Raw genomic sequence first — 16,901 nt, 5'->3', positions numbered from 1 at the left:
AATTTTCCCCAACTCATTGCCTGCTTAGCCCAACCCAAAAGTCCAATTTAATATTCGTCAAGTCGTTGTGCACTCCTAGCACAACTGCAGGGGTCGTCCATGAAAAAAAACGACGTAACAAAATTTTTCCCCAACCCATTACCCACTTAGCCCAACCTAAAAGTCCAGTGTGAAACATTCTTCAAGTCGTTGTGCACTCCTAGCTCACGTACAGGGGTCGTCCATGCAAAAAAAAACGACGTAACAACATTTTTCCCCAACCCAATGTCCACTTAGCCCAACCCAAAAGTCCAGTTTGAAACATTCTTCAAGTCGTTGTGCACTCCTAGCAAAACTGAAGGGGTCGTCCATGAAAAAAAACGACGTAACAACATTTTTCCCCAACCCATTACCCACTTAGCCCAACCTAAAAGTCCAGTGTGAAACATTCTTCAAGTCGTTGTGCACTCCTAGCTCACGTACAGGGGTCGTCCATGCAAAAAAAAACGACGTAACAACATTTTTCCCCAACCCATTACCCACTTAGCCCAACCTAATAGTCCAGTTTGAAACATTCTTCAAGTCTTTGTACACTCCTAGCTCACGTACAGGGGTCGTCCATGCAAAAAAAACTACGTAACAACAATTTTCCCCAACCTATTGCCCACTTAGCCCAACCCAAAAGTCCAGTTTGAAACATTCTTCAAGTCGTTGTGCACTCCTAGCAAAACTGCAGGGGTCGTCCATGAAAAAAAACGACGTAACAAAAATTTTCCCCAACCCATTGCCCACTTAGCCCAACCCAAAAGTCCAGTTTGAAACATTCTTCAAGTCGTTGTGCACTCTTAGTACAACTGCAGGGGTCGTCCATGCAAAGAAAACTACGTAACAACATTTTAAACTAACCTACAGAACCTAAATACACTAATCCTAATCACTGAGTCGTCCAAACAAAAAAAAAAACTACTCCACTAAACCATTTTAACACACTATACCTAACTGATAATTCCTTCTCGCTTCCAAATGTGCACACTTGTGCTATTTGCCTTCCAAAATAGTGCTCCATAATATTGCTCAAACTAGTAAGGACACCTGGCAATTTACCATAATATTATAGTGTAATCGTATTTTTATGGATTTGCGTGTTTTCAAAAGGTCAAGCCATGATGGAAAATAAGAGAGCACATCCATGATGCGTTCGAAAATGTCAGTTAGTACAAATGGTTGCAAGGCGATATCTCCGCGTAGGAAACGAATTTTTCAAATCTGTTAGAAGCGTTTTGTAGGGAATTTAATTAGCTAAAAGATGGCATCATTAACTCATTTTGGCCCAATTTTCAGTTAGAACATTAGAGCACACCGCTATCGATACTTTCGATCAAACCATCAATTTTTTATCAAAATGCTTTTAACTGCCGGTTCGTCATTATTCCTTACTGTGATAAAGAAAAAATCATTGAATAGTATGAACTCCATTCAAACTTTTAATAAAAGTCGCTAATTTAATATTTTTTAACATAATTTTGATTTCATAATTCTAAACGAAATACACAAACCAGTTAATTTGCATTAAATTGGGTATATTTAAGTTAAAAATTCATAGTTTTTCATGAAATTTGGTCACAATAATATAAAATTCACATAGCCAAAATATAAAATTTGTTAAACAACATTTTTTTTAACATTTCAAACTTGCTTTTTTTTTAAATAAAAATAATCATGATTTTCAGAGAAGTCTGTTCAACCAATCATGTAGGTATTTGGGTGGATTTAGCAAAGTTATCAAGTTAATTTATAGCACTTTTTTTTTCGAAAAATCGCGTTTTTCGTGATGTTTACAAGCAAACCCATTATGTCTATATATCAAAAAAAAAAAAATTAATTGTCTGTTCTACATTTTTGTAGAACATTGTTACACTCTAAAAAATTACCCTGCAAAGTTAGAAAAAACACGAAATTTTAAAATGAAAAATTTTGTTCTAAATGAAAAAAATGACCCTTCTGGGTAAATGTAGATTCGAAAAGTACATTAAATTTCCCATAAAATGACATGTTCCAATTTTTTTACAGTCAAGTAACGGAAAATGGGAGAATTTTTAATTACATAAAAGTCCCTTTGACACCAAATTTCTATCTCATCACCGTTTTAGGCTGCAAATTATTGAAAAACACCTCTTTTTTCGCATGTTCAAAAATGGAAGGGGTCGTAACGCCCCTCCGTCACGAGATATCAAAAAACGGACCTCGGATTCGTGATCAGGAACAAAAGTTACCCCTCAGGACAAAGTTTCACGAAAATCGAAGAGGGGTTGGGGCAACTTTTCCCGATTTCGTGTGAGTTGGTAGAGAATTACCCAAAACTTTTTTTGTACAGTTTTTGGCAATATTGGAAGGTATACTGAAAAAAAAAATCAAACAATCACTATAATCAATTGCTGTTCTATTGCCTTCTGGTGGCCTACAAAAATCACAAAATAATGGAAAATTCTGATTTAAATGGATGAAGCTTTGCGTTACTCATCAAAAGACCCAAAATCTGCAGTTGCGTAAAATCAAATTTTGATCACAGGAGGCTGAATAGGCAAACAATCTAAAAACGTCAAGAAAAGGAAAAACGTCAAGACGAAATTTGTTGGGTTTAGTTTGTTTCCACTAAAAATCTATTTTATCGGTCGAAAGGTCATCAAGTCCAAGATATACTCACTCCAAATCTGTTTAGACCTCTTCACCTATGCCAAAGCCGTAACACATCCTGTCGTAATCCACAACCTTTCAATTTTCCGGCATCTACGGTTCAATTAACTAAGGTTACTTCAGAGTGACCATCCTCTGCGTGACACCGGCCCGTAAACAACCCACCTTAAAATATCTCAAAAAGCTCCAAAAGCTTTTCTCTTTCTGCGCCTGTTTGGTTCACTGCGTACCCGGTGACCGACCAGGGGATGTTTAAAAGATGATCTGCTTCAGGCAAAAATACACAACATCACGTCTTCAATAAGCACAACAGACTTCAACGTCAGATGTGTCAGGTCAAGCCACTAGTTGACGTGAAGCGATACAACAATTAATTTATAAAAATATAAAAATAAATAAAAATTAGATTTTTTAAAAATTAATAAAAAAAGGTGCAGGTGGTTATGTTACACATGACCAGTATGACAAAGAACTTTGCAAGATGATTGTTGAAATTTTCGATAAGAATGTCCGGTCCAAATTTCCCCATGATTCCCTTATAATTACATAAGACAACTCTTTTGTGAATAGTTTTAAGACATAATATCAACGTCCTATCGAACTAAGGGGACGGAAATTGCAAATGGAGCTGCAATAGAAATCAAGGTGAAATCAATCGACTTTCCCTCACCACTCGAAAGTTATCAAGATGCGGAAATGTTTTTGCAAGGCTGTTGCAAGCAATTGGCGGCAGCAAAGTAAATTTGAACAGGAAACATTAAAACTGCTCTTTCAAGGGCTTTAATTGAATTCGAAATAGTTATTCTATATTTCCAGAAACAGAATTTCGCCGCGGCACAATAAAAAGGCAATCGCAGTAATCGATTTATTACTTCCTGCGTAAAATAAGCGATTTATTTGAACTGCGTAACTTCAGATAATGGTCAGATGCATGTGCAGTATCAAAAACCATAAAGTTTGATACCCATATTGCCCTAACTCTTATGGTTCGGCAAATGTCCCCTCAGCGGAACATCCGCGGGGCCTCCGGCCACTCCAGATTGTGGCCAATACTTCCGAAATTTAAAATTTCATGTCCAGTATCAAAAACCATAAAGTTTGATACCCATATTGCCCCAACTCTTTTGGTTCGGCAAATGTCCCCCTTCGGAACAACCGCGGAGCCTCCGGCCACTCCGGATTGCGGTCACGACTGCCGAAATGTTAAATTTCATGTCCAGTATCAAAAACCATAAACTTTATCGCAACCACAACCAACTTGACCCAAAGGGAACTGGTTCTCGATCAACACGGAGACCCCTTCTTGATGCCGTTAACCGGAGCCTTCCGGGATCAGCAGCTTGACCACATCGGTCCCCTTCCTTGATGGCCTGCAGCGACAATCCGTCCCGTTCCTGCGACGGCCCGAGCCATTTCGGCGACCTCTCCACGTCGTTGACCGGGGGAAATTTCTGCTGTCCCTTCTGATTCTGCAACTGCCACTCGATGTTGACTCCTCGGCTGTCAGAAAATTATGAGCTTGAGTGGAGATGATTTTAGATACATCAATCTCACGTCTCTCGGAGAGGATGATCGGAAAAGGTTTGTTCAACCAATCAGCGTGAAGGAAAAGGAGGGAAGTCTGCGAAGAGGGAAATCGCCACGTAACGATTTCGCTTCGCAAAAATTGGGTTCCGATCTTTTTATTCATTCTCTTTACACATACTACACACCACCTAGAGCACCAAACAGTGCGTTGCAAGTGTATTTGTAGCAAAAAGCGCCATCGACTGTGGATTTGCTCGTGTGTGTGTGTGTGTGTGTGTGTGTGTGTGTGTGTGTGTGTGTGTGTGTGTAGTAAACCACACTAAAATTGTGTTCGCGGAACCACACTAATATCGAAAATCGATTTTCCCCAAGATCGATCGGATGAGCAAACTCGTGAAGGGTAGTTGCACGGCAGAAACCAGGCGCACACAAATGAAGCTCCCCAGCCCGCGTTTGTGTGTATGCGTTGATAATTTGGTGCTCTTTCAAGCCCCAAACTTGCCACTCGATTTCCCTTCCGCACACACAAACACTCACTACCGTACCCAACCAGATTTTTAAAGAATACTCTTTCGTGTGAATTGGCCCTGAAAAGGGCCATTTTAACGTCTTATGACGATGATAAAACCATGCGATGATGACACTCCAAGTTGCCGGCAATTTTCCCTCCCGCGCCTGCTCTGCCTCTCTTTCCAATTTTTCAATTCTCTCCTTCCTCTCGGCGGCTCTGCTGTGCTGCTGCTGCTTCTCGATCCTCCTCGTGCAAAGCTTCGGACTCGTTTGAGCTTCAACCGGCGGCACGGCGCTCTTTATAACCTCGCTTGGCTGTGACGGCTCGACGCTTTCGAAGCAGTGGCAGAGAGCAAAATTTGCTAAGTGCTAGATACTTGAATCTGATTAATGTGTTCGGGAAAGGTTGCGCTCAACCAATCAGCGACCGGGATTTTCCCGGTCTGAATTTTTATTTTTCATCTTAACTTTTGAGTACTTTAACAAAGTTTTATCAACTTTGTGAGGTAGTCTACTTGCAATTTAAGACTTCCCTTTCGTTTGGTGGATAAAGCATGCAGATTGCTTGAATTGGGTGGAAGATATAAGCGTTTAAACGATTACACAAATCGTTACACTTTCGCTTCGCGAAATTTTGGATTGACACCCGTAGACAGTGCCCTTAGGACAAAGTTCTTTGTCAAAAAGAAGGCCAAAACAAAAGCATGTTTGATCAGTCGAGGGTTATGTTTTCTTCCGTAAGCTACAATATCTCAGATGAGATTGATGCCACCTTCTTCGATGCAACCCTCGCATCGAAGATCGTGAACTTCACACCGACGACGTACACTCTGTGACTGTTGTGCGGGAGCTTTAATTGACCGCGACCTGTTGGGGGGCGTCGCAGCGTCTGAGCTTGAGTTTGCTTTTTTTCCTTCGATCATTTTCTTTTTTATTGTGGCTTTTTTTTCGTTGGTGTGGGGTTTCGCGCCCGGTGAGGGGGGTGGGTAAAAACTGGTCGACCTTGAAATTGAACTTGTTTTCGAGGTTTCTTTTCGGGGGGCCTGTCAGTACGGTGTTACGGATCGATGACCGGCGGTATTTGTGGTATTCTGAAGATTGGTTGAGGTCAGAAGTAATGTTTTGAGTTGCTGGTAGTTTTATAATATATCGTCATTTTTTATTATAATTGTCAAAGTTTTGCAAGCAATCATTTATAAATATTTTCAGTAACAAATCTTATTTCCCAAAGAATTTACCTGGTCAAAAAGCTCAGAACTTTAAACATGGAAACGACATTAGAATCGGCCATTGTTTAAACCCCTTCCTAGTTGCTGCTTGCCATGTTAAGTCGATGTAAATGTGTTCTTGTTGTGCTGGCCAGTTTTGTTCATTGCGGGAAAGACAAGAACCTGAAAGTCCAATTCGTGGTCGTGACTTCTAAGGGGCAGCTTTTGGGGCAACGTCGTGCCGCAGCACCGAGTGAGAGGGTTACGAAATTTGGCCCTTGGTGGCTTGTTCTTGCCAGGGGGTCGAAGCTTGCCCAAGTTGTCGTAGGGGGGGGGGGGGGTTCAATTTGGGTTTGTTAGTAGGTACCTGAACCAACTAGTTGTTTTTGGTAGCGTGGGGTACAGGTTAGTTATCGTTTAATTACTAGGCTACTTCCAGGGCGCTGAGTCATATTTTTACAGTAGGTAACAGGATTGAATGAAATTGCTTTTTCTGATTTACTTTCAGTTGATAAATCGATGTCATTCAAAATAATATTATTTTGATAAAACATTGCTCATTTGAGTCTCTTCAAAATTTTAAGGCTGCTAAGTGAGTATGGTATGATTTTTATTTAATATGACCCACCTTAAAATCTATTTAAAAAATTAGGTGCTTCATTGGAATTGGAATAATATATGTTTTCAAATGTTTTATTTTTTTCAATTGTTTAGAAGCTTTTTAGTTCTTGTTTTGTTGATTTTTTAGCACGAGTCGTACATATGTCCAACGAGGTTCTGTCGTGTTCTATGTATTTTTTTTCAATTCTGAATTAGAACATTCTTCTCTTTATTTTTACTTATTGATTCAGTATTTTTGGATTATCTTTATCTTTGTTTTTTTTTTGCTTTCAATGTAGATAGTTTGCTTCTAAAATGTTCGTTATAACGAACATTGATTTTACCATACTTTTCTTTGGAACACTGATTTTAAATGTAATTTTTTATGAATCTTCTGACTCTATTGATTTCGACCAAATTTCATTAATATTTTTTTCCAAGATGAGATAAGAATGTCCTTTTTAAAATAATCATCAGTATTTTTTAACATATTTTTGATTATTTTTTTGAAGACATTGTTTTAACACTTGTAGCCCCAACGGGGTCAAAAAAGTTGGAAATGCAACTGCACCGGCTCTTTGAACCCTTGGAAAAATAGTTGGAAATGCCTTTTCCATTGTAACTTACGGTACACGCATCTGTTTTGGATCTATCTAAGTGCAGGTGATTCTTGAAATTCTTCCGGATCGAATGCTACAAGAATAATCCAAATCGTTTGAGTTTTCGCCGAGATACAGCCGGAAGTTGCATTTCCAACTTATTTGACCCCCTTGGTGCTTCGCGTAAGTTTTGACCCCGTTGCTACAAGTGTTAATATTTCAAAGCAGTAAAAAAAATGAAAAAAAAAATGCTGGATGGATTAAGATAATAAATAATTTAATCACACTTGGTTTAATTATAATTTCCATATCATTAATGTAAATAATCTTTTAAGGTAGCACAATTTATGTTTAGTTTTCGTATATTATTGAGATTTCAAATTATTACTAGTTTATTTATGTGCATAAAAAAATTTTGAAATTTCTTCAGCTGTGTTCATAATCAATCTTGGAGCAGTTATAACTAGGGTTAGTGAATGTGAACGTGTTAGAAAATGTGAAGATTTCCGTGAAATCCCGTTAAATTTATCATTTTTTTTTCAAATCAATTCTTGAAAATTTTAACATAATAAATATTTCAATCATAAAGACTTTTTATGTAGATTTATTAGTTTTCAATTAAAAAGCGTGATGTTTTTTGTTCCGATTTCGTTTAAAATTTTTAAGATATCGTTACAGATTTAATTATTTTTGCCTTTTGATTTTTAATTTAAATTTGGAAAGATAGATGAAAGCCTAAAAAAATACTTAATATGCGCAGAAAATTCAAGTTGTTCCAAACATTTTTTATGGACAAGCTTTTTTTAAATCTTGCTCCGACGTGAAATTCAATAAAATTTCAAAAGATACAATTGAAGCAAATCATTTTCAGAGCTATTATAACATTTTCAAATTCCGCCAAAATCCGAGAAATTTGGTGTTTTGACATTTGGGTCCCCGTGAAATTTGCAAGTGTATAGATTTGTATAGTTAAAAAACATTTACTTACAAAAGTGGATAGGAGAAGAAAAAGCTCACAGAAATATATCATGATTTTATTTGTAAATTTTTCTCTTTAAATAAGAATTATTTGCGTTGTATTTTTTTTGTTTTATTTTCATTAAAAATATTTTGTTTAAAAGAAACTAAGTTAGAAAATACTAAACATAAATCAATTCAAACAAATTAGGTGAATTTTAATAGTAAAAGTCAAGTCATAGATATTCGTCATAAAATCAATTTTATACATATTGAAAAATGTATTCAAAATATTTATTGACAAATAAATTACAAGAAACTTAGAAGAACATTTGAATCGTTTTGTGTGAAATTATTCATTGCAGTTTTTTTAAATATAAAAAAAGAAATGTAGTGCAAATGTTAGTTTTTAGATTTGGCCTTTGCAAATTTTATCTTAGGCGTCATCCATAAAGTATGTCACGCAAAAATCGGCCAAAATTAACCCCCCCTATGTCACACTTTGTCACACAAAGTTGAACCCCCCCTCAAAAAGTACGTCACATTTTGCCAGACCCCCCCCCCTTGTTTTCGATGGGATTTTTTATAGTTTTTATATCTTTAAACTCTCATAATTTTGGTATTTTTGCCAAATTTAATATGAAAAAAATGTCTAATTATTAATTTTTAAGAATAAACATTACAAAACAAAAAACAGTTTTGTATCTCTTAAAAATTATTAGACCTGGTTTAACATTCAAGTATAAAAAATCTTGAAAACTGTTTTTCACAGCTTTGTATCTAATAAGTTCAAACCATTTATAGCAGTTTTCTTATGAACACCCTGCTTTCAAAGCATTTATTTTTATTAAGCAAGAATTTGCAAAATATTGATGTTCCAGCTGCAAAAAAATGTGACTATATAATAAATTATAATGTGATACCGTCATCAGGGGTGACATTGGGTCTGGGGATGAGTTTTGGGTCATACAAAAATGCAGAAATTTGTATGACCCAATCTCACCCCCCAGACCCAATGTCACCCCTGATGACGGTTCTTCTAAATAATAGTAAGCAAACAATTGTAGAAACGAGGATTTAATTTAATTGTGTACATTTCGAATTTATATTATGCAATCATAAAAAAACAACCTAGCGTGACGTCACAGTCTCGCAAACCCCCCCTCCCCCCTTGGTCACATCTTGTCACACCTGAGCAGTTCTCTACGGAATCGGTCTTTTTTCTTTAATTTTAATTTTTGTACTTTTTAATCCGGCTGAAACTTTTTTGGTGTCTTCGGTATGCCCAAAGAAGCCATTTTGCATCATTAGTTTGTCCATATAATTTTCCATACAAATTTGGCAGCTGTTCATACAAAAATGATATGTGAAAATTCAATAATCTGTATCTTTTGAAGGAATTTTTTGATCGAGTTGGTGTCTTCGGCAAAGTTGTAGGTATGGATATGGACTACACTAAAAAAATGCTACACGGTAAAAAAAAATTTGGTGATTTTTTATTTAACTTTTTGTCACTAAAACTTGATTTGCAAAAAAACACTATTTTTAATTTTTTAATTTTTTGATATGTTTTAGAGGACATAAAATGCCAACTTTTCAGAAATTTCCAGAATGGGCAAAAAATCTTTGACCGAGTTATGATTTTTTGAATCAATACTGATTTTTTCAAAAAATCGAAATATCGGTCGCAAAAATTTTTCAACTTCATTTTTCGATGTAAAATAGAATTTGCAATCAAAAAGTACTTTAGTGAATTTTTGATAAAGTTCACCGTTTTCAAGTTTTAGCCATTTTAGGTAACTTTTTTGAAAATTGTCGCAGTTTTTCATTTTTTAAAATTAGTGCCCATGTTTGCCCACCTTTGAAAAAAATATTTTTGAAAAGCTGAGAAAATTCTCTATATTTTGCTTTATTGAACTTTGTTGATGCGACCCATAGATGCTGAGATATTGCTATGCAAAGGCTAAAAAACAGGAAAATTGATGTTTTCTAAGTCTCGCCCAAACAACCCAACATTTTCTAATGTCGATATCTCAGCAACTATAGGTCCGATTTACAATGTTAAAACATGAAACATTCGTAAAATTTTCCGATCTTTTCGAAAAAAATATTTTCAAAAATTTAAAATCAAGACTAACATTTCAAATGGGCGTAATATTGAATGTTTGCCAAATTTGTATTAAAAATTATATGAACAAACTAATGATGCAAATTGGCTTCTTTGGGCATACCGAAGGCACCTAAAAAGTTTCAGCTTGATTAAAAAATACAAAAAAAAATCGAATGACCGAAAACTCAGAGAATTGCTCACCTACGGTAACCCCCCCTCCCCCCCTAAGAGCGTACGTACTTTATGGATGACGCCTTAAGTGTTCATCTCCCCTCCCTCCCTGAGGGGAAAAAAATACTGACAAAGTTTAAATTTTTACTGAACATATTTTGTTTTCGATAGTAAACTATTCAGAATGCATTGTTTAATTCTTATTTATTTTTAATATAGATCGCTTAAATACGTGAAAGATGAAGGAAAATACATTTTCGTAAATTCATTGAAGTTTAGCAAATTGTTAAAAATAGTAATGATTTATGAACAATTTTGTGATACTAATCGCCCTGTATTTTGAAATACAGGTTTGAAATTTAATATTGAGTTTTTTTTTATCAAAGTAAACTACATTAAGGGTACTACACAGCAACCAAGAATGTTGTTGTATTCTTATTCCAAAATCGTCAAACTTACTGACCCAATTCTGCAAAATGTGTTGTAAATCATTTTGAGGTCAGTTGTTTAGGAGATGAATCAAAAATCATATCGTTAGTTACCGCAGTTTTGGAGATAACTTCTAAAATCTGCGTAGCAAAAGCTCTGGTTCATGTGCACCGTTAAGGACAAAATATCCAGCAATACTAACAGCAATATTTCATAATTTCCGGCTCTGCTAAATGCAAAAAAATAAAAATATATGCAACCCAACCCGCTTGCACAAAAGTGCATTCAGTTCCATTTCCACACCCCGACTTAATCGATCCGACAAACCAGTTCGTCACTGCGTCCTAACACACAAGCACATATGGTGGTCGTCGAACCTTTTGAAATTCCGCAATCTGGGTCAGTCGATCGTGACTTTCGATTTTTTTTGTTTTTCTGATTTTTCCCCACTTCTTTCCTTTTTAAAAACTGTTTGTTGACTTGTTACCTTGACGGGTGTTGACGTGTGACGTGCGATGTTGTAACAGTTGATGTGTAGTTGTTTTTTTTTCAAAGTGCATTTGGAAGAGGAAATTTGCATTTCTTCAGGTACAATGCACACTGACCACCTCCGGTGAAGCAGGTGGTGCCAAGTTGTGGTTAGTTTGCGACAAAAACAGCTTAAGGGGAAGTAGCTTTCGATTAAACTCATTCGATCACTTGTAATGGGGTGGCTTATGGTGTGCACGGCAAATTCACCCAAGTGGAAATTGTTGATGATGTTTTTTTTCGAGGTTTTATAATCTGTGTGGAGGGATGGGATCGCCCAACATGGTCATAAATTGACGCGCGCGAGTTTCACCACGTTTTAAGGGGCTGCCGCTATAATGTTTATGAAGTCATAGTCGGGTGCGTTTTTCGGCTTAATTTTTCGAGTTATTAAAACAACGGATGGTTTATGATTTTTTGGTTCATTTTTTTTAATAAGTCTTTTTTATCGCTTTTTTTCACTCTCTCTTACTCGCTCTCTTCGGTCGATTCGGTACAATAATAATAATAATTTGTGAAACAAATATAACAATTTAAGGCAGGGGGCAGGGCGTGGGGCGCTCAACTTTCATTTTTGTTTGGTAAACTTTTCCAACTTTTTCTTTATAGGGTGTGGGAGTGGGTGAGGATCGGAAAAGAGATTTTTCATGAAAATTTATTCGCGAAACGGGCGCTGCTCTTCCGCAGGAAGCCACTCGCCCGTTTGGAGGTAAATTTTCCGATCCGGTTGGGTTGGGTTGGGGGGGTTGTGAGTATTTGCTCGATCTCTCTCTCTAAGCGTAACGACGACAAATATGGTAACTTAGTCAATATCACACGACAAGTTATGCGATACAGGATGGGGGGGTTTGTTGGTAGTTTGTCTCACGATCGAGAGGTTAGTTTCTTTGGGGGCAGTTTTTTTGTTGTTGCTCTGGAGTTAGCCGTTGAGTTCATTTTTTCTTTCTCTCTTCACTTGGGGATGTTTGGGGTTAACAGGAACAATTGGGATTGGGGGAGTGGGGGGTTGTTTGAGGGGAAGGTTTTATCACAATTTTTTCCTTAGTGGTGGTATTCATGGTGGAAGTCGTGGTGGTCATCGTGCTGGATGTGCTCTTCGTGGTGGTGTTCCTCGTGGTGGACTGGAACATGAACTGGGACCTTGACTGGGTATGGGACATGCTTCTCGATTTCGACCGGGATGTGCTTCTCGACGGTGTACGGGACTGGGCGGTCGACCGGGACCTTCACTGGGTATGGGACGTGCTTCTCGACTGGGTAGGGGATGTGCTTGACTACTGGGTAAGGCTGCGGGTATGGCACCTTGACTGGGACTGGGACTGGTTTGTCGACATGGACCGGCACGGGACGGTCATATGGGACATGGACGGGGTATGGGACGTTCTTGTAGACTGGGTATGGGACGGGCTTCTCGACTGGCACTGGGACGGGCTTCTCAACATGGACTGGGACGGGACGGTCGACTGGGACATGGACTGGGTAGTGGACGATCTTCTCAACCGGGTATGGCTTCTCAACATGAACCGGAACCTTGACCGGGACCTTCACGATCTTCTCAACCGGGTACGGAGCTGGGACATGGACCTTAACGGGGACTGGGACCTTCTTCTCCACTGGGTATGGGGCTGGCACGTACACCTTCACTGGGACTGGTCGGTCAACTGGGACATGCACTGGGACATGGACGTGCTTCTCAACGGGGTAGGGAGCTGGGACATGGTATGGCACCTTGACGATCTCCTTCACCGGGTAGTGCACCGTCTTGTAGACTGGGTATGGCTTGGGCACGCCAACCTTGACCGGGTATGGGACGTGCTTCTCCACTGGGTATGGGATGTGCTTCTCAACCGGATACGGCACGGCGACCTTCTTGACCACGGTCACCGTCTTCTCGTGGTGGGGCTGGTACTCAACCTGGTGGTGATGGCCGTGCTCGAACTCGTGGAAGTCGTGTCCACCAAAGTCATGGTCGAAAATTCCACGCTTATCCTGCTTCTTTTCCGCCTCCGCCGCGACTGGTTTCACTTCTTCGGCCTTCTTGTCCTCGGCGGCCACAGAACTTAAAACCAGCAGCGTGGCTAGACCTAACGACACCTGCAAGTGGATAGAGAGGTGTTAAAATGGCGTTGTCATGTTTAAGACGATATGTGCCGATTGAACTTGGAAAAAATGGTTTTTCATTCCGCTTAATAAAATCATGAGGGATCAGAGAATCTTCATCAAAAGAGTTACACAGAGCTCTCACAGAAATGAGCAATTCAAGAGAGAACAAGCCTCTCTTCTCTCTTTCACGAGATTCCGTTAAACTCAATGAATTTAAAGATTTTCGAGTGAAATATCGATTTCACTAATACATTGTCACATTATGCAGACGACCAATGTTTGTAAACAATGTGAAAACAATTAAATCTGAGAATGCATGCTCTTTGATATATTTTTTTTTTTAGATTTTGGGTGAGATTCTCTTCATTGCGTTTCTTTATGTGTCTTTTTGGTAAGAGAATGGCTATTTCTTTTAGATTGACATGAAGTTTACTTCACAGCTGAAAATCATTAGAATCATGAACAGAAATTTTCAAACTAAATAACAGCCATTTTGAAATCAAAATTTGGCAGAAAGAAAGATTATGTTCAGTCTGTAAAGTTGTTTTGTGGGTGGTTGATTTTTTTATTTTATAGTCAAACTTTAGTTTCAACTAAGATGCTAATTTCAAAAATAATACTCCTATATATCCAATTCAGATAAGTATTTGGATTTAATTTTCTGTGTGAATTGCTCAGAAACAAATATTTAATAACCGATTGAAGATAAACGGCTTTTATTCAAAGATTATGAATTGTAAAAATAATAGTTTTTTCAACGATATAATATTAAAAAAACAGGTTAATTTAAAAAGCATATAAATATCAAATCCAAGATCGTAATTCAAAAGCTATATTTTAGAATATTCTTTCAATTGGTATTTTTTCGGGAATTCAGGATAAAATGAAAATCTGGGATAAAAACAATTCTTTAATAAATTTGAACACAAAACTTCTTTGCATTTAACAAAAGCTTATTTTGACCATCTGGATGATCAATAGAGGAAAATTGAATGATGTTATTATATTGTTTCGGTTATACGATTAAATGAAATCTGTAATAATTAAATTTCTAAACAAAATCTAAATGGAATTTCCAGGAATAAAAATTAATATTCAACTGAAAAAAATATTACAGAATGAGAATTTTGAAAACATTCAGTGACCAGAATTACAATTATTTTTGCAAACTTCAAAAGACATGGATAAGAGATTTTTTTTCAGAAAAATGATCACTTTTTCGTTTTATTAATTTCGAGCATGTCGAAAAACAAAATTCAAACCACTTTTTAATATTTTTACTACGAATGATTTAAAACGGGTTAAGTTAATAAATACTGATTTTACTCAAGATGCTATTTTAAATGATTTCACTTATAAATCAATCACTTATCAGCAGAATGTGTGTCTCCTTTTTGATCAATCACGATATCGTGGACACAAGAAGGAGTGTCGAAATCACAAATTTCCGTATTGCTCAAACTACGATCAACAAACAAGTTCTGCTGCTGCCGCTGCTTTGATCAGCTCCAGTTATGCAAATGCACATTTTGCACCACCCCAGCCAACTCCACACTCAGCTCAGAAACTTGTTCTTCTTGTTTATTGATCCACTTGCTGAGCTCGGTTTCACTTTCAGAATCTTGTAGCGTTGTAGTTTTGCTTGCGTAACAGTCCATTCACAAAGCTTGAAAGTTTTTTTTTTCGTTGCAAGAACACTTTTTTTCAAGAACCAAATCTCCCAAACACACAACACTTTTTTCAGTTAATCCTTTTTGCGCGCCATGCTCACACACGTACCAATATCTTCATTGTGATTCTGCTTATTGCTGGACGGTGGGTTTTTTAAAAGTAAAAAACCGAACTTGGAACTCCAAAGTTCGACTGGGTACTGGATGGTGTTTGGCCCGGTGGCAGGGTCTTTTATACAAAACGTTACTCGGACAAGTTCAGGAGGTCTTGCGTTCGCCACCAGCGACCAGTTCTTGCCCAAGAGACCCGGAGAGACCACCAACGCGCTCACTCTCGCAGAAAAAGCGCTCTCTCGATTTAGGGGTTGAAGCTTTTCCGGCCGTGGGGTTGTTGAGTGGAAACCACCCAAGGGAGCGATTCGGGAGAGAAAACTTCGACTTCTCACCAAGTTCGTCGCTCGCTCTCTCCCGTTCAAGTCACACTCCACGTGCTTGGTTGCTCGCGAAATTGGCGCGCGATTCTTTCTGCAGTGGACAATCGCGCGCTTGATCGCGAGGGTCGTAAAGTTTTGATCGATGATTACAACGGGGGTCTCTCTGCCGGATTTCTGTGTAATTGGGGTAAAGTGGTGACAATCGACACATGCGGCACGGCGGCGCGCGTCCACCAGATTAATGCCGGTGATAATTAGGCAGTTTATGGGGTGGTGCTGTTGTTGCTGTTAAGGTTTACGACGGGGAGGTTTGAGCAACTTGAGCGACTTGTTTTAAAGGCGTTGTTTTGCAAATCCATAAAAGAAGAAATTAGTGCAGAAACGTTGAAAAGTTGCAAAGTGGCGTCTATTGACAAATTGGTGAATGTTTACGACCCGTCATTGGGTTGTTGTGAATCGTTTAATGACTGGTTTTGTTTGTTTTGCATTTCACGACCATTGGTTTCCCACTACAACCTTGACGAAATGTTGATTGAATTGGATCGAAATAACAATAAAAAAAATACATTCTACTTTGAAATATTTTCAATATTCTTGATCTTGATCGTTTTTCATGAACGAGCACAAAAACGATTACTGTTCAGGTTATTTTTGGGTAAATCAAACAACAATAGTGAAAATGACAATTAATTGAATTATTTCTCTGCTTTAGGGGTTTCAGCAATTCTTCATCTTAAATCAATCAAACACAAACACAAACACAAACACAAACACAAACACAAACACAAACACAAACACAAACACAAACACAAACACAAACACAAACACAAACACAAACACAAACACAAACACAAACACAAACACAAACACAAACACAAACACAAACACAAACACAAACACCCAAGTTTGAATCGTAAAAAAATACGTCGCTAAAATATTTAAAAAATATGCTTAAAAAAATCATTAATTCCGAACCTGAAAGGTTATTTGGTGAATATTACAATAAGATTTTAGATGAATCAATTTTTTTTGCACATAATCCATTTTAAATTTTAAAGCATGTGAGCAATTCTACCAAGAATGAACAAATTTATTTTTGGTATTTTTGATTTAGATGAAACTTTGCGTGTAGAGCAGTTCTCTCAGATTTCGGTCATTCCATTTTTTTTTAGTATTTTTTAATCCGACTGAAACTTTTTTGGTGCCTTCGGTATGCCCAAAGAAGCCATTTTGCGTCATTAAATTCTCCATATAATTTTCCATACAAATTTGGCAGCTGTCCATACAAAAATGATTTATGAAAATTAAAAAATCTGTATCTTTTAAGGAATTTTTTGATCGTTTTGGTGTCTTCGGCAAAGTTGTAGGTATAGACTACACTG

General features: G+C 37.5%; 2 protein-coding genes across 2 annotated transcripts in view; one reads left to right on the top strand and one right to left on the bottom strand.

Annotated features, from left to right (window-relative positions):
* LOC6042071 (angiotensin-converting enzyme) overlaps window positions 1–16,901 on the top strand; it is a 238,985-nt gene that overhangs the window by 65,050 nt on the left and 157,034 nt on the right. The gene's annotated exons all lie outside the window — the stretch shown is intronic.
* On the bottom strand, window positions 11,726–15,304 carry LOC119766624 (skin secretory protein xP2-like). The gene is made up of 2 exons (XM_038251649.1): window positions 15,195–15,304; window positions 11,726–13,406 (listed from the first exon to the last, which is right to left on the bottom strand). Exons 1-2 carry the CDS (start codon window positions 15,204–15,206, stop codon window positions 12,354–12,356), a joined length of 1,065 nt encoding a protein of 354 aa, XP_038107577.1. The 5' UTR covers window positions 15,207–15,304; the 3' UTR covers window positions 11,726–12,353.

This window comes from Culex quinquefasciatus, chromosome 2 (assembly GCF_015732765.1).
Source record: "Culex quinquefasciatus strain JHB chromosome 2, VPISU_Cqui_1.0_pri_paternal, whole genome shotgun sequence".
Classification (NCBI taxonomy): domain Eukaryota; kingdom Metazoa; phylum Arthropoda; class Insecta; order Diptera; family Culicidae; genus Culex; species Culex quinquefasciatus.
This window is presented reverse-complemented; position numbering and strand designations above follow the sequence as displayed.